At 35.4% G+C, this 24,687-nt stretch overlaps 1 protein-coding gene and 1 long non-coding RNA gene across 2 annotated transcripts; both read right to left on the minus strand.

Moving 5' to 3' along the window:
• Nucleotides 1-259: 259 nt before the first annotated feature.
• Nucleotides 260-19,360, minus strand: LOC115436680 (uncharacterized). Its single transcript, XR_003937862.1, has 3 exons — nucleotides 18,739-19,360; nucleotides 8,831-8,838; nucleotides 260-269 (listed from the first exon to the last, which is right to left on the minus strand). It is a non-coding gene; the product is annotated as an uncharacterized LOC115436680 (long non-coding RNA).
• Nucleotides 19,361-19,598: 238 nt separating this feature from the next.
• On the minus strand, nucleotides 19,599-21,530 carry klf17 (Kruppel like factor 17). The gene is made up of 3 exons (XM_030159585.1): nucleotides 21,391-21,530; nucleotides 20,200-21,286; nucleotides 19,599-20,090 (listed from the first exon to the last, which is right to left on the minus strand). Exons 1-3 carry the CDS (start codon nucleotides 21,448-21,450, stop codon nucleotides 19,915-19,917), a joined length of 1,323 nt encoding a protein of 440 aa, XP_030015445.1. The 5' UTR covers nucleotides 21,451-21,530; the 3' UTR covers nucleotides 19,599-19,914.
• Between the last annotated feature and the right edge of the window lie 3,157 nt (nucleotides 21,531-24,687).

The raw sequence follows: 24,687 nt of genomic DNA on the forward strand, positions 1-24,687 counted from the left end.
ATGGAATTTATCATATAGATTTTATACTTTTTTTTTTTCTTTTTTGTTCCATACGCTGATGTGACTGCCAGAGTGTTAGTATAACTAAGATAAGACTGAGACTATGTATTTATACTTTTTTTTTTTTTTTTTAATTATTTTTTTAATCATTTCTACCCAAAACACACTGGAGTCTGGAGTTTGACTTCTGACCTAGTGACAAATGATAAGACCCAGAAACCCTTGGGTTAGGTAAACAAGGCTATATGGGGCATGCATAGCTTTGCTTCCTTGGTAACACACATACACACACATACAGAATACCAATGTGTCATTCTCCAGCTTAGGCAACATGGTCACAAAACGCACAAAAAAAAAAAAAAAAAAAAAACTTTAGTAATCATACTAATTACCCCAGGATGTTCTGTGTCTTTAGAGAGAGGCTAGATTTAATTGTTTAGCATTCAGTCTCTGGTGGTGATACAGATTTCCCACCCAATATACACCATATTCACATTATTCCACTCTGCCTCTTGTTCCACCATATTATTAGACACAAACAAACCACAAATTATGGACTATATTTGCATCCCTTTTGTCAGTGGTTGCCACTAGTTTTTCAGGTTCTCTTGTACATATCTGGTCCACATTTGAATGAGTTCAATGCCCTGTTTTTCTTTCTGCTCCCTATGTAGCTTTTACGTCCTAGTGTCAGACAGCGGCCTCTAACACACACATGACCTTCCACAACGTTAAGTAATCCTTTTTTTTTTTTTTTTGTCTAACTTAGAGACTACATGGAAAAGTTTGGTCTACAACTCTACTGATTAGATCTTTGTGAAGCTTTTAGGCATTCACCTCTGATCCTGATGACAAGTTGGATTATCAGCATTCAGTGACAAGACCAGAGGAAAAAAAGAAGTTATTTCTACAGAAATGCATACCAGTTTCATCTGAATTATAATTTTCAGTATATTTAAAGTGGTTCTATGCAGTACCAAACTCTCACCAGCAGGAGAAGTCATGTACAAGAACATACTTCGGACCAAAACTACCAACGAATCATATCCCAGACTGATCTCATTAAATTGCGTTGTATGTGACGCCAGTTTATTGCATTTGGCGTGCTATACGTATGCATTTTCATCCCTTTCGCGTGTTACAGTCTACTCTCGTTAAACCGCCCGCCGTTATACCGCCATTTTCGCTCACCGCCGACCAAAACCATTGCACAAAAATCCCCAATGCATTATTCCATTAGCTACCGCCATTTCCGCCTATCGCCATCCGCCAGCCCAGTTCCATGCACAAACAACACTTATACCATTGATTTCCCGACCGTTATACCGCCAGCGTGATTGCCATCGAGTACACATAAATTTTAACAATGCACTGAAACAAAAGCGCCAGACGCTGATCGCGACAAGCTACGAGTAGGTCTACGGAACGGCCACCGTTCATTTATCGCAGAACACTCAGTAGGTCAGGATGTCAGGAAGAGGACGCGGGATTAAGCCAAAGCCTCAAGATGATGGGGTGTCCTTTCCCGACACGGTATAATAATGCTTAAAATGTTTCCCCACTTTAAATGATCCCTTACAACATAACAGAATCAAGATTTATTTAGAAACGCAATTAGAACGGGTTAACGGAGGCAGCATAGACATCATATAGTAAAGACATGCACATTATGGACGCAACCCGTTGTAACGCCATTTTTGCTATACCGCCAATTTGGCCGTGAACGGAAGTTGGCGGTATAACGAGAGTAGACGGTATTTAATGCCACTGTGATGCTTGACCATGTGGAGGAGGAAACACACCAGGAGGCTGGAATAATCTTCACCGCAGTATGATTTATTTACAGTGTTTGCCCATCGCCGATTGAGCTGTGTTAGTGGAAAAAAAAAACTAAAAAAAAAAAAAAAAAAAAAACTAAACTCACTGATGAAAAACAGCTTGACAAAATATAAGGAAAAACAGTCTTCTACAACAGAAAATAAAGCTCAGCCCACGGCTAAGGGCAACTAGCTTCAGTGACCTGCTTCACTCAAGCAGAGCCACACTTCTCCTCGAGGAGCTTCTACTCCAGGCTTTTTATACCCATTGCCCCTCCCACATGAACAAACCAATCACAAATGTTCAATTTACCTTTCAGTTAACATTTACTGGAATATTACTGATATCTTGACCTAAACCTCATTTCACTACTTTTATTTAATACTTCCCCAAAAAGTCTCTAACAGTTTAAACCTAGTTCAGAGCATTTTTAAGGTTAACTACTGGCCAACTCACAAAACTCCCCTCTGATGGCTGCCACCCTTGGTAAGTTCCTGATGCCCTCTACTATAAAAGCTTTGGGAACCTCCCTCTTCCTGTTTGTCTGTCAGGCCTGGGATCTGGTGACGAGATGGTGATGAGAGAGCATCAAACAGTTAGGTAACAAAAGGAACAAAAGAAACAGACTAAGCTACGCAAAATATGTTTTAATCTGTGGGCCCATTATGTAACTATTTCTAAGGATGCAAAAATGATAAATATGAAATGAAAATATGATTAATAGAAACAAACAAAACTAGACCAACTAAGCTAGCAGGCCCCAAACCCATGCTCCCCCTGTCACTCCAACCCAGAACCAGGCCCAGAGCCTGAGAACAAAGGTCACAGGTTAAACCCACTCACAGGGCATGGGCAGGGCATGGGCTGCCACCATCGCGTTGTATGTGACGTCAGTTTATTGCATTTGGCGTGCTACACATATGCATTTCCATCCCTTTCGCATGTTATTTAATGCCACTTTATGGTGTGACAATGCACTGGCCGCTAATCGCTAACCCTAATCGCTAACCCTAACCGCTAATGTTTTTTTACGTGGCGTAAATATACACGCTGAAAGTATAGAATGTGTACAAATAAAACGCCAATTAAAAGTGGCGTGTTATCAGTACGCAATTCATGATATCACATTGCGCATCCACAAACTGTGTCACGCAATGAATAAAGTATATAGTGCATTGTTTAGACACATCTATATTATGGTATCATCAAATTTTCTTCACACTGAAACACTTCACACTGGCTGCTTATTGACTCAAGATAACTGTTTTTTCTAATCTTCATGTGCTACATCAGCTGATAGCTTACATTATAGCTCTGTTAGCTTAGTTCTGTTTTTAGACAGAAAACAACCACAGTAAAACCACAAATCGCATCTGTTTTCTGTATCGTTTGTGTTGTCAATGGCTGAACTAAAGATGTGTTTGGAATCCAATGAACAAGGTCAGAACTGGATCAACAAACGGCAACTTGGCAAACATAATAACATTCTACCTTCATAAGGATTCACTCGTGTGGAAGAAACGCTGCCATTTCAGCATCAAACTCTATACTTGTCATTTAAAACTGTGTCCAGTGGAGAAAACAGTCTTATCAGTTTCTCACTTTCTTTGATATTGAAAGTAGTTTTTTCTGATGCTTTGGTCAAAAGCCAGAAGTTGGCCGAAGGGGTATTGTAATCATTTTGTCATTTTGAGCGCTGGCCCTTTAAATGCAAATGGACCTCTTCATGCCCCACCCCTCTAGGTTGTTGACCATGCTTTCCCTCCCGTTCAGCCACTTGTGTTTGTTAATACAACCAACAACTGAACATTTTAGGTAATCGGCTCAAATTTGAACATATTTTCAGTTTTTACTACAACCGCTGCTGCTGACAAACAATTATGTCGTATCTGGACAAATGTTCGTCGGAAGTCTTGACCTAATATGTGCAAATGTCATGACGTAACTAGATATAAAACGTGACAAATTAAGAAGGAATTAGAACAGGTTGTAGAAATCCACTCGATTTTTGCTGGAATTAATATAAAGATAGCTTTGCAGCACCTGGAGGGTTCAAATTCAAACTTTATGAACTATTAGGGTCCAAATACACAAATAAATGAACCAAAGACTAATAATAAAACTGAGTTGGGCTAAATATGCAGTGGTGGCACCAAGGGGGGGCATGGGGGGGCAAATGCCCCCCAGTCACAACCTTTGACCCCGCCCAGAAGCCCCCCCACCCAGATTTGGGCAAATCTTTGGGAAAATTCAGGCAACGAATGTCATATCAGTACCTGGACTCTTTTATGTTTGTTTGTCTTGTGTGTCTTTTCCTGTTTTATTTTGTTAAATCCTCCTCTTGTGTCATGTCTGGTGTCTTTGCTTCCTCTCCCTGATTGTTTCACCTGTGTTGATTACCTGTCTCCGCCCTGATTTGTTCCACCTGTGTCTCATTGTCTTCCCTCCCTTCTGTGTATATAAGCCCTGTGTTTTCCCCTGTCCTGTGCCAGTTCGTATTCCTTCCTTGTGTTGTGTCTACTTACCAGCGTTTCTCTGAACCTGTTCGTCTGCCTGTCTGTTCGTTCCTGACCTGGATTGTTCCTCGTTTCCTGAGCCTGCCTGATCCCCTCATCGGTACCTCTGCCTGATTCTGCCACACTGGTATTCGACCTTTTGCCTGGACTCACGGTTAGTGCTTTTGCTTTTCCCCCATGTACCGTTGCCTGTTTTTTGGACTTCCCGTGTATGACCTGGTCTGTCCCCTGACACTTCTCTGCTTGTTTCTAGTCGGGTTCCCCTCGTGTGCTCCCGACCTGGGCAGAGAGCTCCCTTTACTGGATTCGGACGTCGTGACGAATCCACACAGAATAACCAGCGAGGATTCATTCAAAAAGCCTTTTTGTGAACTGTTTTTCCTGTCCGTGTTTAATAAACACTCATTAACTGTATTCCTGTCTGTGGGTTGTGCATTTGGGTCCAAGTCTTGTGTCTCTGGTTCTAACAACGAAGAAATATTAAAAATCCGTCAATGAAAGCGTACATAACACATTTTGATTCACTTAGAATACAACCAGCCAGCCAGTCCCGTCCGCCCCCCCCCTCCATGCATGCATCTATAGAGGGTTCTCTCAAAGGCCAGCTGGTCACTGTCCAAAGCCCCACTAGAGAAATATGTGAAAGTAGAAAGTACCTATTAAAAAAATCATAAAGTCTGAGTTGTTCATGCTGTAGTTTTTAACAAATACCTTGAATACATTAAGTATTACCTGATTTTACCTAAAATTGCCCTCTATATAAAGTGTAACAGATAGGATATATATATATATATAGCAGCCGCTAAAGCACAAAGTGTTAACACCTAAAGACCCAAATATATGCCAGTGACCAAAGGCACCTGCTGATTTAAAATGATTAATAACTTTAGAGCCACTAATCCTATCAATACATGTCAATAATTGGTGCAAAATGCAGTTTGTCATCTTTTCATGGTCATCAGATATGACCCATTTGGACGTTCAGAGGCTCCATAGTGAACATGGAAACACCGTCATCTTCAACAACATTAATTTACCAGTAAAACCCATAGAGTTGAATCAATGACAGTAGATGGAGACACTGGGTTTATGTTCAGTTAACGATATATTTTACAGAAAAAGTCACTTTTTCTTCCGTTTTTTTGGTTTTTGATATAATAACGTTCAACTATAATCTGGGCTTTTATGAAAATCTACGTGATCAGTTAATTAAATACAAGAAAATACATGATTTACACAGAAAAAATACAAAATAAAGAAGATCATTTTGCAATAAATGGTGATAAATCACTTTTAAAAGGTTGAATAGAGAGAAAAATTAATTTGGCAACTGACAGAAAAGTAGTACTGGGCCTTTATGGGTTAATTTTGCACTATGCACGAAATTTTTTTGTCCGCCCCCCCCAACATTTTCTTTGCCCTCCAGTTGCCCCCCCACTTTTAAAATCCTGGTGCCGCCACTGTAAATATGACCCTGTTAATGGGGCATGTGGTATAAGTTGTCTATTTCTACTTCACTTGTGTCTCTTGATCATACTGTTGTAACTCAACACAGATGATTAATTTGTTGCTAATGACAATCCTCTCAATGTTTCTTGGAAGATAATTCTAACGCTTGTGCTCAGATTTGTGCACAGCATAATAGATAAGGACTAAGGACTCTACTACACAGCAAAACACATTTAATCTGGCATTTCCCCAAAGGCTGTTCAATTTTCTTACAACAGATGAGTGTGCAAATATGTGCCTGCTAGCTTGATTTTTAAAATACCCCCAATTAAAAGTATTCTATCCTCTTTTTGAATCTACAATATCACTGGAAAATGCAGAAAACCAAACATGCAGTAATTACTTTCATTTTAAAGGTTCCGATGCTACATTTTGGTCTGTGTTTATCTGGACAAGACACAGTCCTAACCGGAGTATTTTCATGTTTCTCTACTTGACTTGATTACTCGTACTTCCGTACGACCGCTAAGTACAGTGTAGAGTCATTACAAGCTCCTTGCATGTCAGAGCTAATGCATATGATAATCATTGCACCACTTGAACTTTAACGGTGCCTCAAAATACACTATACAAACAAGATTGTCACCATTTGGAGGCATTTAAGACCTAAACAGCGACGGGAAACCACAAGCGTCGACTAATCTAGAATATCTAATAACCACTAATCCTATCAATACATTAAATAATTCAGTTAAAATGCAGCTCCTCGGGTTTTCAGCAGCATCAGATATGACCCATGTGGACATTCAGAGGCTCCGTAGTGAACGTGGAAACATTGTCATCTTCTGTACCATGGATTCAACACTAAAATTCATATAGTTTGATGGATTTTATGTTTTGTTAACCCTTTAACACCGAATGTATCATATTTACCTCCGCCAAGGAGGTTATGTTTTTGCCAGGGTTTGTTTGTTTTTTGTTTGTTTGTCTGTTTGTTTGTTTGTCTGTCCGTTAGTGTGCAACATAACTCAAAAAGTTATGGACAGATTTGGATGAAATTTTCAGGGTTTGTTGGAAATGGGATAAGGAAGAAATGATTAAATTTTGGTGGTGATCGGGGGTGGGGGGGCCCACGGGGGGGGCCACTTATCAGCCTTGGCGGAGGTCTGCGCTCTCCGAGTGCTTCTAGTTTGTTTGTTTGTCTGTCTGTCTGTTTGTCTGTCCGTTAGTGTGCAACATAACTCAAAAAGTTATGGACAGATTTGGATGAAATTTTCAGGGTTTGTTGGAAATGGGATAAGGAAGAAATGATTAAATTTTGGTGGTGATCAGGAGTGGGGGGGCCCATTTCCAACAAACCCTGAAAATTTCATCAAAATCTGTCCACAACTTTTTGAGTTATGTTGCACACTAACGGACAGACAGACAGACAGACAGACAGACAGACAGACAGACAGACAGACAGACAGACAAACAAACCCTGGCAAAAACATAACCTCCTTGGCATGGGGGGGCCCACGGGGGGGGGGCCACTGATCAGCCTTGGTGGAGGTCTGCGCTCTCCGAGTGCTTCTAGTTGATATATGAGTTTTGAAGCCCTCTACATGATCAGTGTGATATTTTCTTTTTTGTCTGGATAAACCTGATGTATACAATTAGGTACATGCAATACATGGATAATCCACCAGGGGGAGGAATTCGTTCACCAGAGGCCTTTCCAGTGACGCTACAAGACTGTCATTAATGAGGAAGGAGGAAGAACTGTGACAATTTTGAAAAGGAATTACCAGTTTGTTAGACATGTTTATGTTTTCGTTTGTTTAACCCTTTCATGCATAGTGGTCACTACAGTGGACAGCTGATCGAAGGTGTTGTCTTGTATATTTATGGATTTGTTCTTTTGTGCATCATCCCATACGCTGCAATTCATACCATTACTGTAACTTTGTTGTTCTAGATAAACCTGATCTACAGTAACATGTTTGGGTGTAAAAAAAAAAAAAAAAGATAATTCTTACTAGACTGAAATAAACAGTTTTGTTTTGTTTGTTTTTTTTAAACAAAAGTTGCTTGTTTGTTTGTTTGTTTTGCATATCTCCATGCAGGTATGTTAAACTGTGAGAAAACATCAAATTAGCAGCATTAAAAATGTTTTTATTTCATAGTTTTCACGTAGTATATCAGAAAATACATGTTTCCTTGCTTCAAAAATTAAATGCATGGTGTCCAGCTGAGTGAACATTTTTGTAATTCCATGAAAAATAAGTTAATAAAAAATCAATAGCATTGTTTTTTTGTTGTTTTTTTTTCATGCCAAAAGAGGAATAAAAACACTCCGGAAAAAAAATCTTGATTAAGGCTCTCATAATTCATGCATGAAAGGGTTAAATAAATTATTAATAATAATAATAATAATAATAATAATAATAATAATAATAATAATAATAATAATAATAATAACTTTATTTATATAGCACCTTTTAAAAGCTGAGTTTACAAAGTGCTTTGACCGACAAAGCAAAAGGACACAACAGCAGAATAAAAACATAGAAAAGAACACAACACAATAAAAGAGATAAGCACAGCAAACACGAAAACATGACTAACTTTGAATGCATCATAGTGGAGAGGGCAGAAATAACATAACATGATGCTGTCAGATCAATGCAAAATGATAATATTTGAGCATTGAGACCTGATGTATCAAATATGATACAAAATTGAAACTCATACATGGAAACCGATATTTAAAAAAAAGAAAAAAAGAAAAAAATGTTTGGGTTGTTCAGAAGGACCCATAAAGGTTCCAGTTTCAAAGAACTGGAATTTTCTGTCAATGATTTAATGGTTCAGGCTTTACAGGTTTAAGACCTGAACAGCTGCTGGAAACCACAAGCATCGACGAATCTAGAATATTTAATAACCACTGAACCACTAATCCTATCAATACATTAAATAATTCAGTTCAAATGCAGCTTCTCGGGTTTTCAGCAGCATCAGATATGACCCATTTGGACGTTCAGAGGCTCCATAGCGAACGTGGAAACATTGGCATCTTCTGTAACTTTGATTCAACACTAAAATTCATGTAGTTTGACAGAATTTATGTTTAGTTGGTGACTTTTTCAGCTAAATGTGTCATTGTTTTCTTCAGTTTTCTGTATTCTGATGTAGCAACCCTTGAATATTCTATGACATAAATACAGGAAAATATGCAAAAATGCAGATGTTTTTATACTGTTGTGCATTCATGCGTGCTGTACTGCATTTGTCCAGCAGTCACCACCAATGCATTCTGGCCATAGCAATGTGATTGTAAGGCTATCGTATTACAAAATTACTAATATCTCCCGAAATATTGGTCCTATCAACTTGTTGTTTTCACTACTGTCTTCCTTGACTAAAACTGCATACATATACCAAACTGCAGGTATCAGCTCTTTCTGGATTTTGTGTGATCCCCAAGACACACACACACACACACAAGTACGCACACACAGAGGCCACTTGGCTTTTATAATATAGATCAGGGGTGTCAAACATGTGGCCCAGGGGCCAAACGCAGCCCACCAAATGGTCCAGTTCGGCCCCTGGGATGTTTTTGCCGAGTGCAAAAATTCCACAGTTTTGAATTGAATTAAGCAAAAAAAAAAAAAAAAAAAAAAAAAAAATTTAGCTTGAAGTAAGGAAAAAATCTTGAATTACGCCAAAAAAAAAAAAAATCTTCAATTAAGCCAAAAAATCTTCAATTAAGCCAAAAAATCTTCAATTAAGCCAAAAAAAATCTCAAATTTAGCAAAAAATCTTAAATTAAGCCAAAAAACATCTTCAGTTAAGTAAAAAAATAAAATCTTGAATTAAGCCAAAAAAAATCTTCAATTAAGTTAAAAAAAATCTTGAATTAAGCCAAAAAAATTCCTCAGTTAAGTAAAAAAATTCTTGAATTAAGCCCAAAAAAAAAAAAAAATCTAGATTAACAACTTTTTTTTTTTCTTTGTTTTAGTGCAAAAAATAACATTAAATTTTGAAAATATTCACATTTCCAAACTATCCTGTAACAATAAAATGTGAATAACCTGAACAAATATGAACAACCTGAAATGTGTAAAGAAAATTCAGCCCAATTTGAACTCTTTTCTTCCTGTTCCTCAGTGTTTAGTGTCTTTGTAGATCTGATCCATAATGCACATGGACAAATGAGAAGTGGAGGAATAATATTGTTTAAAATGCAATAAATTTTCTTACATTTTATAATTTAAATTTCATTTTTTCAGGGTTTTTTTTTTTTTTTTTTGTAATAGTTTATAAAAGTAAGTATTTTCATAATTTAATAGGGTTTTTTTTCACTAAAACATGGACAAAAATTTGGAGTTGTCATTATTTATAGGTTATTATTTTTCTGCTTCAGCCTACTGCAGATTAAATTTAGCTGAATATGGCCCCTGAACTAAAATGAGTTTGACACCCCTGATGTAGATGGTGATAAATCACTAGGGAAAGGATGTCGTCAGGGAAAATACATTTGAAAGTCAAACAGTTCTGTCATTAAGGGTTAAATGAACTGCAATGCAACACGTGTTTGGTGCTTTATATCCAAGATGCTAATTTAGAGACTGATTTAAGGTTTTTGTACATCTGCATGTAGCGTAACCTGCTCAACAAGCCAAACTGCCCTACGTCATCTTATGTTTCTCATCTGATAAAACTTATTTTAACTGCATGGCATGTTGCACAACATGAGGGTTTGTTTGTAAGGACAGAGGTTACATCAAGAAAGGAATTGAAGAGGGAAGTACAGTGCATAACTGCATGACTGAACAATTTTATCTCAAAACAATGGTAAATGCAACATGTCAAGGTTTATTTAATTATATAGCATGGATGTGGGCTTCTCAAAAAAAAAAAAAAAAAAAAATTAGTCATATGACCAAAGATAATCGTTAGGTAACTGAAACTAAAAGAGAAGAACAGAAAGGAAAAGGAGAAAGGAAAAAAAGAAAATGGGGGGCCAACAAAAATAAATAAGTAAATAAATGAAAATAACCAAATGTGATTAAAAGCACAATTTATCTACATTAGATCCAACTGCTCCTGCTGCCTCACCTTGTCATCACAGCACTGTTGCCAGTTTTTGTTTTGCTTTTTTAAAGAAAAAAAAGTTTTCTGTTTTTGATATTAACCCTCAATTTTAAACTTAGCTTTTATGAACATCTACATGATTAGTAAATTCATTATAGGAAAAAACTTTTTATTTTTAACTGAAAAAAAAAAACAAAATACAGAGGGCGATATTATAATGAATGGTGATAAATCACTTAAGAAAGGTTCAATACAGAGAAATATGTATTTGGGAAGTGAAACAATTGTAGCTCTGGGTCTTTATGGGTTGATTCAGAACTCTGCAGCTAGGTTATTAACCAAAACCAAGAAGAGAGAGCACATTACTCCAGTATTGGTTTCCCTGCACTGGCTACCGGTAACCTACAGAATTGATTTTAAGATACTACTCCTCACGTATAAAGCTCTAAATGGAACCGGACCAAGTTACATTGCAAACTCACTGATCAATTATGTACAAACTAGAACACTGAGGTCATCAAACGCAGGGTTACTAGCGACTCCCAGAAATATTACAAAGAAAATGGGGGACGCAGCCTTTACTAACTATGCACCAAAGTTATGGAATACAATTCCAAAAGACATTAGAGAAGCCAGTTCACTGAATATATTTAAAACCAAATTAAAAACATTTTTATTCTCATTAGCCTTTGAAAGGAGATAAAAATGGGGTCATAATTCAGGAACCAGGAATGTGCGTTTTGTTTTTTATTTTATTTTATTTTATTTTATTTTATTTCTGTTTTTATTTTTTATTTTATTGTATTTCAAATTTCATCTTATTTCTTGCACTTCAAAAATTCGATGCATAATCAAATATTTTAATGTGCGCTGCTTTTATTTTTATTTTATTTTTATTTTATTGTATTTCTCTCAAATTTCATCTTATTTCTTGCATTTCAAAAATTCTATGCATAATCAAATATTTTAATGTGCGCTGTTTTTATATTTATTTTTATTTTATTGTATTTCTAATCAAATCTTAATGTATTTTAATATTGTATTTTTTTCAATCAATGTGAAGCACTTTGGGCTACAATTTCTGTATGAAAGGTGCTATACAAATAAAGTTTATTATTATTATGGGTTAAAAACAAAGTAAAATTTAGAACTTGATTTTAGAATCAACAGGCAGCTAGTGGAGGGAGAACAATACAGGTTTGTTGTATTGCTCATATATTCCGTGTACCGTACTTTCTGGTCTATAAGCCGCTACTTTTTTCTACACACTGTGAACCCGCGGCTCTAAAAATGATGCGGCTAATTTATGTTTTCTGGGATAACGATCGATCCGGCTAACGAAGAAGGAAATAGAGCTGCTGCACGCAAGTTTGGCATCAATGAATTGATGGTGAAATGTTGGAGACGGGGTGGGTGTGGCTTATAGTCCAGAAAGTACGGTATGTCTATATCATATATGCTCCTTAACCCTATAACGCCAAATGTATCATATTTGATACATGAGTTTTGAAGCCCTCTACATGATCAGTGTGATATTTTTTGGCTTGAAAAACCTGATGTATACAATTAGATACATGCAATACACAGATAATCCACCAGGGGGGAGGATTTTTTATTTTTTAAATTTTTTTTAAACATATGTATTTATTTTCAGTTATATAGAATACAATGGAAACATAAATAATACAGTACAATATTTATATAACATGAACAGAACATAGCCAGGGGAAAAAATATGCAGGCAGAAATAATACATCAGTTTATGTAAAGATTATAAGTGTTACATAGATCTACGGAAGCGTATTGCATTCACACAAAAAAAAATGAATTCGGCTCAGTTTTCCTGAATTAACGAGATAATTATCTCATAATTACGAGAAAAAATAAGTTTAAAAAAAATCAGCACTGTTTTTCTGAATTAATGAGATACTGTTTTTTGAAAAAAAATGTTTTGCTCTGTTTTTCTGAGTTTACGAGATACTGTTCTCTGAAAAAAAAAAAAAATTTGCTCTGTTTTTCGGAGTTTACGAGATACTGTTTTCTGAAAAAAAAAAAACTCAGAAAAAAAGAGCAATTTTTTTTCAGCCAAAGTATTGTCATTAATGGTGTAACAGGATATGGAGTTGATTTTTCATCCTTTCGACCATTATTCACACTACTTCAGATGTAACCGTGGCCACTTCAGACCTGATTATGTCTGTAATTGGGTCAAATGGAGTGTATATGTCATCAACAGCAGGTTCTGGTCACCAACTGGATTAGCATACTTAAGTGGACAAAAGCACGGACATTAACATATAAATACTGTATTATGAAAAATTAGAATAATACATCTCAAGATTTTACATAATATATATCCCTCCAACACTATTTTATCTGGATTTTGTAACATTGAAGAAATATGTAACATTTGTAATTCTTATCCTGAAACCGCTTTACACTTATTTTTTCTTTGTGTGCATTCTTCTTCTGAAAACTCGTATATCTAAATGTAATGAAAATATAGTTGTAACATCCCAAAATATACTTACATATTTTGAACATGACATATGTAATTTTGAATTTATTGTTAATCTGATCATTTTATTTTTAAAAATTCACATACACAACAGTAAATATGCCAAAACGCTGCCAAATTCTAAAGTTTTTAGGATTGAATTTGACAAATACATTAAATCACTGGAATTCATTGTTTCATGTTGTTATCTTGTGCTTTTTATTGTCTGTAAGGTGTTCTTGGTTGACTTGAGAGGCGCCACCAAATAAAATGTATTATTATGACTATTATGATTTTTTTTTTTTTTTTTTTTTTTTTTTTATCTTTAACAAAAAAAAGCAGACACTGACAATTTACAAAGAATTCTTTTAAATGGAATTTACTCTGTATTTTTTTTTCTTAGATCTTTATATTTTATGTTGTTGCTGTTGTTGTTTTTATATCTATCTATCTATCTATATATATATCTATCTATCTATCTATCTATCTATCTATCTATCTATCTATCTATCTATCTATCTATCTATCTATCTATCTATATATATATATATATATATATATATATATATATATATATATATAATCTTTAACAAAAAAGCACAAACACTGACAATTTCTGAAGAATTCTTTAAAATGGAATTAATTTACTCTGTATTTTTTTCTTAGATCTTTATATTTCAAGTTGTTGTTGTTTGTTATTATATATTTGTCTGTCTTTTTTGTGTCTAAGTCTTTGCATTGTATGAATTTATTTGTTTGAATGATTTTTTTCCTTTCAACATCTTGATGTTTTGTTCAAAATTTCTCTGTTCTGTATACATATACTGCATATTTTCAATAAAGTTGGGGGAAAAAAAACTGTATTAGCCTACTTCTCCAGTGCCAACTAGTGTGAGTGACTTATATTCACCAGCAGATGTAAATTATTTAGTTAATGATGAAGAAAAGGGCAGATGAGATATTAGAGGAAAAAAAAATCAGCGGGTTTAAATTGGGTTAAACTAAGATATACAGGAGAACGTGGATATGAATCAATAAAATCAGACTAAGAATGAAGAAATCAACATAATTCAGATCAAATGTAGAAAAGGGATGGGGAGGTTAAAGAGGTAAGGTCATAAATCTACGTAGAGAAACATCATGAAATGTGGTGAAATGTGACGTTCAAGGGCAGCACAGTTGGAGAAACTAAATCAACGAGGACATCTAGTGGACGGTTTACAACATAACATATAATGTATCAGAGTGGTCAAAATCTGAGGAGCTGAGGTGTGTGTGTGGTTCTGTTTTTAAGCAATTATATGGTGCAGAAATGGACAACAGCAGTGTCATGTGATAAATTAAGTCTTCAATATTTTCGCTTTTGAATTAACCTCCTTGTGTTGTTGCAGATTTAACCCATAAAGACCCAGTGTGACTTTTGTGTCAGTTCCCAAATGAATTTTTCCCTCTATTTAACCTTTCTTAAGTGATTTATCACCATTTATTGTAATGTTATCCTCTGTATTTTTAAGTATTTTCTAATATTTAATTTACTGATCATATAGATGTTCATAAAAGCTCAGATTAAAGTTGAGTTATTATATCAGAAACAGAAAAAAATGAAGAAAAACAGACTTTTTCAGCAATGATATCATTAACTGAATGTAAAAATAAGTGTCTCCATCCACTGTCGTTGATCCAACTCCATGGGTTTTACTGGTGAATCAGTGTTGTAGACGATGAAGGTGTTTCCATGGTAACTACGGAGCCTCTGAATGTCCAGATGGGTCATATCTGATTACCGTGAAAAGCTGACAAATTGTATTTTACATCAATTATTTACATGTATAAATAAGATTAATGGATCAACAGGTGTTAAAATGTTTAGATATGTAGATGCTTTTGGTTAACAGTGAATGTTTGGGTCTTTATGGGTTAAACAAAGGTGTATTCTGTGTAAAGTGACTATGTGCTGATGTATTGTGTGTGATTTTATTGTATGTGCTGCTTATGTCTGCTGTCTTTGTTTGATTGTACTGATGTTTCACTGTTCTCTTTTATATTTTTTCTCTTTTCTTTATTGATTTATCTTGTCTCTTTGCTGTCTTAGCTCTCTCTTTTTAGTTAATGTGCTGTAATATATAGTTTTTTTTAAGGTGCCTATTGTCATCAGGCCGGGAACTACAGCAGGATACTAGCCATGTTGACTAAAGCTGCCCTTTTTACCATTATTACTGCTATTACTGTTATTTGTTTGTTTAAAAGACTAGGATCAATATTGGTAGTTGAGATAAGGACAAGATTTACCTGAATTAAAATGAAATGTGTATTCTCTTCTGTTGTATATTTAGCAATCATTAGATTAACAGTTTTTTTTTTTTTTTATATTTGTTTTCTTGTGAAAACATTGTGTTAACTGTAAATAGGGTTCAGCAAAATAAGTCTCAACTTCAGCCTGAACCCTTCCAGTAGCATTGTATAAGGAACAATGGATATGTTGTTTTTGTTTGTTGTTTAAAGTAATTAACGATCGAATAAACCACTACTACAACTTATTGATACAGTTAACCATGTAAAGCCTGAAACATTAAATCACTGACACAAAATTCCAGTTCTTTGAAACTGGAGCCTTTATTGGTCCTTCTGGACAACCAAAAACTTTTTTTTTTTTTTTCAAATATCAATTTCCATGTATGAGTTTCAATTTTGTATCATATTTGATACACTGGGTCTCAATGCTCTAATATTATTATTTTTTAACAAAAAAAAAAAAATAATAATAATAATGGAACACAAAATGTCAAACAAATTGGTAACTCCTTTTCAAAATTTACAAAGTTCTTCCTCCTTCTTCATTAATGACAGTCTTGTAGTGTTACTAGAAAGGCCTCTGATGAACAAATTCCTCCCCCCGGTGGAGTATGTGTGTATTGCATGTATCTAATTGTATACATCAGGTTTTTCAAGAAAAAAAAATATCAAAGTGATCATGTAGAGGGCTTAAAAACTCATGTATCAAATATGATACGTTTGGTTTTATAGGGTTAATTGGGACTGTCCACAATATAATAAACTAAAAATGACTATAAAAGGTGTTCACCTCATGGACGTTTCCCCTTTTTTTATTGTTTTCAACAATGGAGACACTGTTATTTGATTTTTTTTTTTTTTACAAGAATTGTCAAAGTTGTGGAAACAAAGTAAAGTAAGTGATTGTATCAATACACCCCCACCCCCCCCACCCGACACTTAAATGTATATCAAAGTCAACAGAACCCAGTATCTCTGAGCCTGTTTAAAAACCCATTCTTTTGTGTCACTGTTTTTTGTTTATTTCCAGCAGATCCTTTCTTCAGGTTCTGTTGATTTTAGGTGTGAATGGTTGCGCTTTTGGTTCCACCACAGCTTAGGGTGATTGTCCTGAGTGGGTGTGGACATACACAGGCTGACGATCACTGTTCAGTTCAGTTGAGACCTCCAGAGGGGTCAACAGCCCCAGTTTGATCCCCCTGTTTTGCACTTAAAAGAAAAGACCAGCCTTGCATTCTGATTTATGTTGCCCCCTAATTCAAGATGTTTTTTTGCTTAATTCAAGCAAAAAAAAAAAATCTGCCAATGGAACAAGTGAAAATTATCTTGGTAAGATTTCTTGAAATAAGATTTTCAAGATCTATTGTCTAAAAATAAGTTTTTATATCTCACTAAAAAGTTACTCTTTAGGTGATTATGTCTTATTATAAGTGTGATGAGATATTTTGACTAGAAAGGAGGAAAAGTACACTTGGAAAAATGTTGGTTTTTGCAGTGAATATACTGTGTAAAAGTCTAAGGCCACCTGTTTTTTTTTTTGTGGTTTTTTTTTTTGTGCAGGATTAAAATTGAGTATTTATTTCTTCTCTTTTCATCACATACAGGAAATGTTCACTTTGAAAAGATGCAAAACTAACTAAAAAAAAAGGGTTCTAAAGGTTAAAATCAGTATTTAATGTGATCCCTAACGCCACGACAAGATATAACACAAACGATTAGAAATATCTGACATGTGTTGAAGGAAACCTGATATAAAACATAAGAAAATTAAGGCAATAAAACCCATATTGCCTAAACAAGACATGTTAAGTAAACACTAAATAAAAAGCCTTTGCTTCTTTCTATCCCTTCTCAAACTGGGTTTATGAGTTGATTCATGTTTACACTTATGTTAAATTCATTGTATTTTGTGACTTTTTCTGCAATTAATGACCATTGATGAGTGCGTATGTAATTGACTTCTTGATTTTATTGTTTTGTTTAGTTATTTTTTTCTTCATTTCATATGATCACTTTGTTTTATAGAAGCTGTTTTTACCCCAAAACTTCTGTTTTTCCTGCTGTTCTCCACATATTGTATCTTAATACAAAGACTGAGAAATGCATATGTGGGGCCATTTACTAAACCAACAAATCTAATGTTGGTGTAAGATTTTTTAACTGTACTGTAGATCCAACACTTGGCTGGATTCAGTCATCAGAGCTGGATAAATAATACAGAATGCACTGTACAGATGTTGCATGTTTTTGTCATTTTTATTTCTACAACACAATACTACATTAAAAATATGCCTGGAAAAAAATTGGGCAAAGTTTTACACTTTACATCAATGAGTTGCAGACAAGAAATCATCTACCTCAAAAACTAATTAGGCAGAGGCTATTACCTGAGTGAACACTAGAGGGCAGTCTTCCATAGGGAGTTGGACAATGTTTCCTATGGAACTGTACTAGCATGTGACCATACATTCACTGAGGACACATGTTTAGGAAAAAAACAAAAAACAAAATGAGGAGAGAGCAGAGGATTTATGCTCCAAACCAGAAAAAATAGTAAAAGTTACACCCTCCAAAAAATAAAAAATAATAAAATATCTGGGTCACTAACAGGCAACAGACAAATGTGTGATTTTTGTAGTTTTATTTTGAGCCCTTAAGCACATAAAAAAAAAAAAAAATAAAAAAAAAAACTGGAAAATGTGTGAAAGTCACCCCCCACCTCCAAAAAACCAAAAAGAAATCTGTGTCACTAACAGACAACAGACAAATTAGTGATTTTTGTAGTTTTATTTTGAGCCCTTAAGCACATAAAAAAATATATAAAAAAAAAAACAAAACTGAAAAATGTGTGAAAGTCACCCCCCCCCCCCCCCCCAAAAAAAAAAAAAAAAATCTGTGTCACTAACAGACAACAGACAAATTAGTGATTTTTGTAGTTTTATTTTGAGCCCTTAAGCACATTAAAAAAAAAAAAAAAAAACTCATCTATGAACAATTATACATCAGTGTCAACATTCAGTTCAAGTACACAGTTTAACCATTCATTACAGTGGCTTTCTTCATTTGTAAAAACGATATGTTTTTCACAAAAACCAAAAAAAAAAAAAAAAAAAGTGTATCCCTTAAACACTGGGTTGTAAAAGACATTTGGCTTGAAAAAAATAAAGCTCGAGTGATGCCGGTGATCCTGATAATTAACTGGCATAATGCTGTACAATTACAAAATAGTTCAGTACCTGACTTTGTTTATGTTGCTTAAGCAGACCTTCACAATTACCAAAGAAAAAAAAAAAAGAGAGAGAGAAATGACCTGACCTACGATGTAAAAACATTGGTAACAGGTAAGCGTTTCATTCACAACCTCGAGAAACCCTGAACTGATCTAAGCAGTATCAAAGATACAAGATGTAAACGATTAGAAAAAAAAAAACAAAAAACATTTGATATATGTACAAAATGCTGGGTCCTGCCCACTGAGCTTCTCAATTTGGAAATCGACAGTTGTGTTAGGCACTAACAATAACTTATGTAAAAGACAACCAGAAATTGTCTTACTAGTCTACATAATTTAGCAAAGTTGATCCATACATGCAAAAAATCGAAATCTTACCAAATATGTTTTCTCATTTCTAGTCTAAATATCTCATCACACTTAAAATAAGACATAATCACCTAAAGAGTAATTTTTCAGTGAGATATAACAACTTAATTTTACACAAAAGATCTTGAAAATCATATTTCAAGAAATCTTACCAAGATCATTTTCATTTGTTCCATTGGCAGATTTTTATTTTATTTTTTTTTTTTGCTTAACTTAAGGAAGAACAAAAAAAAATCTACCAATGGAACAAATGAAAATCTCTTATATCTCACTGAAAAGTTATGTCTTATTTTAAGTGTGATAAGATATTCTGACTAGAAATTAGAAAAACACACTTGGTAACATTTTGATTTTTGCAGTGTAGCCCATATGCAGAGCTATGTTTAAAAAAAATTCAAAAGGAAAAAAAAAAAAAAAAAAGAAAAAAATACATCTTTAGAGGCACTTGACACACTGGTAGCTACACTGCAACCCTTTGAAAAACACATAGGCACCGTGGTGCTGGTGGGGAATACCATAAAGTGTCATGTAATGCTTCAGTCTCTGTACAACACCCTGTAGGAACAGTAGTATACAGATGAACATGCTGTTCCATTAGCTTTGGCCAGATGCACAAAATGTCCAACAGTGCGCTTCATCATCCCATGGCGGTTTGAGATGGTCTACATGTGTCGCTTCATGTGAAGAGCCAAGTGATCAGAGCGTGAAAATGCGCGTTCACAAAGATGGCACTGAAAAGGACGATGGCCTGTGTGTTTTCTGAAGTGACGGGTCAACTCATCTGACCTTGCAAACTTCCATCCGCAGCCTTCCCAGTTGCAATGATAAGGCTTCTCACCTGGAAGAAATGCGCAAAAACAGATTAATATCATGCGTAAAGTTGGTGCGTAATAAGCAACATTTATTAGTTGATACTTAATAGAAGCTTTATAATATGATGGACTCACCTGTGTGTGTCCTCATATGAGCTTTAAGATGAGAACTTTTAGTATAAGTTTTCCCGCATCCTGGGAATTCGCAGTTGTGCGTAGCGGCGCGTTTTCTAGCCCACGACTTGCGCCCCCGCTTCTGCTTGATGGAGCCAACATCATCGGGCGCGTAGAACTCCATCATCGACGGCGACGAGGGAGGGGTGAGCATCATTCCTTGCATAGAAGCCGGATGATGTTGCTGGTGAACGCGCATGGATTCTCTGTGCACGTTATACTGTCCGTGAAACTGTGGCGCGTACTGAGGCTGGTAGTGCGCGTTCACGTACTGGTTTTGGACATGGTGTGGATTAGATTGGTGGTGAGGAGAGTTCATTTGTGTCATATGGCAATCCGTGCGTCCCTGCGCTGGAGGGTGTTGCATGGAGTGCGCACCGAACCCCGGTAGCGCCACTGGAACTGTCGCCTGGTGGTGCGTAAAAGCGGATGGAGGCCCCGCGCGCAGCTGGTGTTGTTTCTCGTACATCTGCCCCATAAAGTTCCCGTTAACAGCCGTCATCATACACGACTGGCTCATGGGTTCGGTCTTGATTTTGTATCCAAGCGTCGGATGGTGAGCGGGGTTCATCGGGACCTGGTTAAGCGAGCGCAGTTCCGTGTACTCTCGCGCGTCTCTCACTTTGTCCGGTGACGCCTCAGGAGGGTAGCTCATCTCTGGAGTGAGAAGTTCAGCCATGAGACTCTGGACGGGGGAGAAACACACTGATCCTTGGTAGTTTTGTGCGGCCAGGTGAGAGGAGGGGTGATCGGTGCAGTCTGGCACAGAACTACCCCCGCAGCTATCTGGGGAATCCGGTAAGGAATATGCGCACTGCTGCGGGGGGGAAATGTTACCGTCACCGCCGCTGTATTTGTTGTTGTTGTTTCCAGCCTCTAAACCGATGCTGTTAGACAATATGAACTCGAAATCCAAAAGCTTCCCCAGCTCGTCGTCGTCTTTAGGTTGAACAAGAGGAGATTGGACAATACTGAACTCCACTTCGATGAGCGCGTTATCTGCGCCACCTGTTGCGCTCCCTCTTCCACACGGATCTATTTTACACAACTGGAATTTAAAAAAAAAAAATGAATGGAAAAGTTAAAACAGCTAAAAAAATATAAAACGCAACCACAACGTCACATCTTTCCTGCTTTTAAACATATACTCACATTGTCGAACTGCGCTCCTTCCATCGCTCTTACGCAGTCAAAAGCCGCAGCCAAAGCCATGCTCACCAAGAGCTCCGAGGGAAAAAAAAAACTCTCTACGACTAAAAAAGCAAATAGAGACTTTCCTCTCAGTCCATGGATTTAAAAAAAAAAAAAAAAGAAAAAAAAAAAGAAAAAAAAAAAGACCTGTTTGGTTACGTTGACAGCCGAGGAGCGTTCCAGGATTCAGGATGTGAGTATCAACAGAGCTGTGTGGAACCTCTTATACCTGCCTAACCCACACGGGGAGGCGGGGCTTCCACAGACCTCAGAAACTCTCGTGCAAACACGCACACGCAGTATGTTTCACACCTCCCCCCACTGCATCAAACACACACACATCAACATGGAGCAAACAAACAGCGATGTACATAAAGGAAAAAATAAAGCAACTGTTTTAATTTCATAACTATCTCATGCACACAATAAAGAAATAAAGCTTGAACTGATTCTGACAACTTTTGGGAGACTTAAGTAAAGGTTTTTCTTGCGCTCACATGTAACTTTTCCAACACTGCCAGAGGGTTTTCATTAACACGTGTTCTTACCCTGCGTTTTATTTTCATTTTCTTGCGTAAAACATAATGTACATGATGTTAAAAAAAAAAAAGGCACAGTGAATGCATCTGCACCTGGGGCTGGCTACTCATCTCTCATGGGAATCGAGACATTTCCTTTAAGGCAGATACAGGGGGCGATATTAAACCTGGCAAAAGTCACACAATGCAACGGCGATGACGTCACAACTCCAGATGCGTAAAAGCGCACATTAATCCAAACGGAAGAAGAAAAGGTATGGTTATTACCAAGGAAGTTTTTTTTTTTTTTTTTAGAATAACGTGAGAGAGGTATCTTTAAAACTGTTATATAGGTGTTATCCAACTAATTCAGCTCTGATTAAATATAAGATCAATGTCGACTCTTTTTGGTCATTTTGTCATAATTCGGATGAAACATTAACTCATTTGTTTTGGGAATGTGCCTTTTGTCAAATTTTTTTGGTGTGATATCAATCTTTTTTTTTTTAATAGAAAGCTGGATATTTCTTTTAACTTCAAAATTGAAGATATTTTATTTGGTTTCTTTATTACTGATTTGCCTGTTCGGAAATTGTTTAACCCTTTCATGCATGAATTATGAGAAGCTTAATCAAGATTTTTTACCTGAGTGTTTTCATTTCTCTTTAAACATGAAAAAAAAACAAAAAACAATGTAATTGAAAAATGTCATAAAAATAAATAAAAAGATAAAAAAAAAAAAAACAAAAAACATAAAAAAGTAACACAATAAAATATAAGAATAAAAATAAGAATAATCAGCTGGACACCATGTGTTTAATTTTTGAAGCAAAGAAACATGTATTTACTGATAAATTGTGTGAAAACTCTGGGGGGGGGGGGGGGGGGGGGTGATTCTGGGGGTTTATGCTCAGGGGAGATCTACACAAGGTTACCGATTCATGTCAGAAAAGATATGTAGTGTCTTAAAACTTTAATAAAGATATGTGTTAAAAAAAAAAAAAAACAAACAAACACAAAAAACAACAAAATCCATGAATACACAAGAGAACAGCTGTAGAATAGCTGTCCACTGTCGTGACCAGTATGCATGAAAGGGTTAATCTTAATCTCATTTCCTCATTAGGTAAATTTCATATACATACAAGCAAATTTGCCAATCAGAAACCCAGCTTATTGGTCTTTAAATCTTATTTGAAATCCTATCTAGACAAACTTAACTTTTGCACTAATTCTAAAGCTGTGAAGACTAAAGCCTTACGTGACAAATTTAAGTTGTAACTTATTTATTTTTATTTTATTTTTTATTTTCTTCTTATTATTTTTTGTTTGTTTGATTGTTGTTTTTTCTCTTCTTGTTTATTCCTTTATTTTTATTTTATTTAATTTACTTACCTATTTATGTAACTGAATTTAATTTCTTCCTGCCTCACCTCCAGCATTATGTTTTTTTTCTCCATGCCATGTTCTGGTCTATGTGTATACGATATTTTATAAATAAAGTATGGGGAAAAAAAAACAAACAAAAACAAAACATTGATCCAAACATGTAGTTATTATAACCTCCTAAGACCCAGCTATGGGTATTCTGTCCACATTTGTGAACGAGAGTTTCACAACTTTATACAAAAAAAAAAAAGAAAGAAAACTGTCCACCACAAAAGGACATTCCATGAAAAATTAAAAAAAAAACTGCATCTGAAAAAACTGTTGCATCATGATGTTTCCAATAAAGGCACTTATTTAATAAAAAAAAAAACAAAAAAGCTTGTACTTTGCTGATATTTCCTGGGTCTTAGGAGGATAATATACAGAAACAAATTATTAGAATATCAAAATTCATCGAAAATAATGGTTTATGCAATCAAATACTAACTCCTGTGTCTATCACGTGACTAAAACAGGTAGAAAAGAAAACATGAAATGCCTAAAAGCACTGTTTTTGGCAGAGCGATGCCATAAATCATTTTGGTTATTATCAAGAAAACATGGAAAATGGACAGATATCAGCTCTGAAATTGAACTATTTTTGTTGTGATCATTATATTTATCCAAACAAATGTACTAGGCATTAAAATAAACAAGACATTTAAGAAAACAAGGGGTGGTCTAATAATTTTTTTCCGCAATTGTATAAACACACACAGATTACACTGGTCTACAATTTTTTTTAGAAATGATTCACTTCAGACATTAAATGTGCTAAATGTTACGTATTTTAATTAGATTAATTGGAAAATAAGTGACAAAAGTGCCGGTTTGCTGATGTTTTCAAGGTATATGATTAAGTGTTATTACACAAATATATTGGTTTATGTACATTTATATAATAGTTTTAGAAATCTTCCACTAAACAGAACCTGTAAAGTGAATGTATTCTAATGTGCAGACAGTGTTTTGAAGTAGATCTTGTAGCTCTGAGACAAATATTCCTTTTGAGTCAAACCCATTCTCTCGTTAATTCTTGAATTTCACATTTTGACCCAAGGCTGTATCTTGGAAAGTTCAGCCAACCAACATTTTTGACTTGATTTGTCTTTATCAGTGACTCTCATGTGGTAAAATTTCATTACTTTTATTCTGGAAGCATTTTCCTTGTAGACCAGTGTTATCAGTTTACATTTATAGGAAATAAAGTGGAGACGTTTACCCTTTCTTGTACGCCCCACCCCTCCATAATTAATTAATGTGCCCAGACTTGATCCCTGCATATTTAACACAAAAAAAAAAAAAAAAAAAA

The sequence above is a fragment of the Sphaeramia orbicularis genome, chromosome 17, assembly GCF_902148855.1.
Source record: "Sphaeramia orbicularis chromosome 17, fSphaOr1.1, whole genome shotgun sequence".
Lineage (NCBI taxonomy): Eukaryota > Metazoa > Chordata > Actinopteri > Kurtiformes > Apogonidae > Sphaeramia > Sphaeramia orbicularis.

Bases quoted from the DNA above. Each gene is read 5' to 3' on its own strand.
- klf17 (XM_030159585.1), bottom strand. From the start codon at position 21,450: ATGGCTTTGGCTGCGGCTTTTGACTGCGTAAGAGCGATGGAAGGAGCG. The intron at 21,287-21,390 runs GTGAGTATATGT...TTTAAATTCCAG, and splicing joins AAGGAGCGCAGTTCGACAAT to TTGTGTAAAATAGATCCGTG. The intron at 20,091-20,199 runs GTGAGTCCATCA...CATTTCTTCCAG, and splicing joins TCATATGAGGACACACACAG to GTGAGAAGCCTTATCATTGC.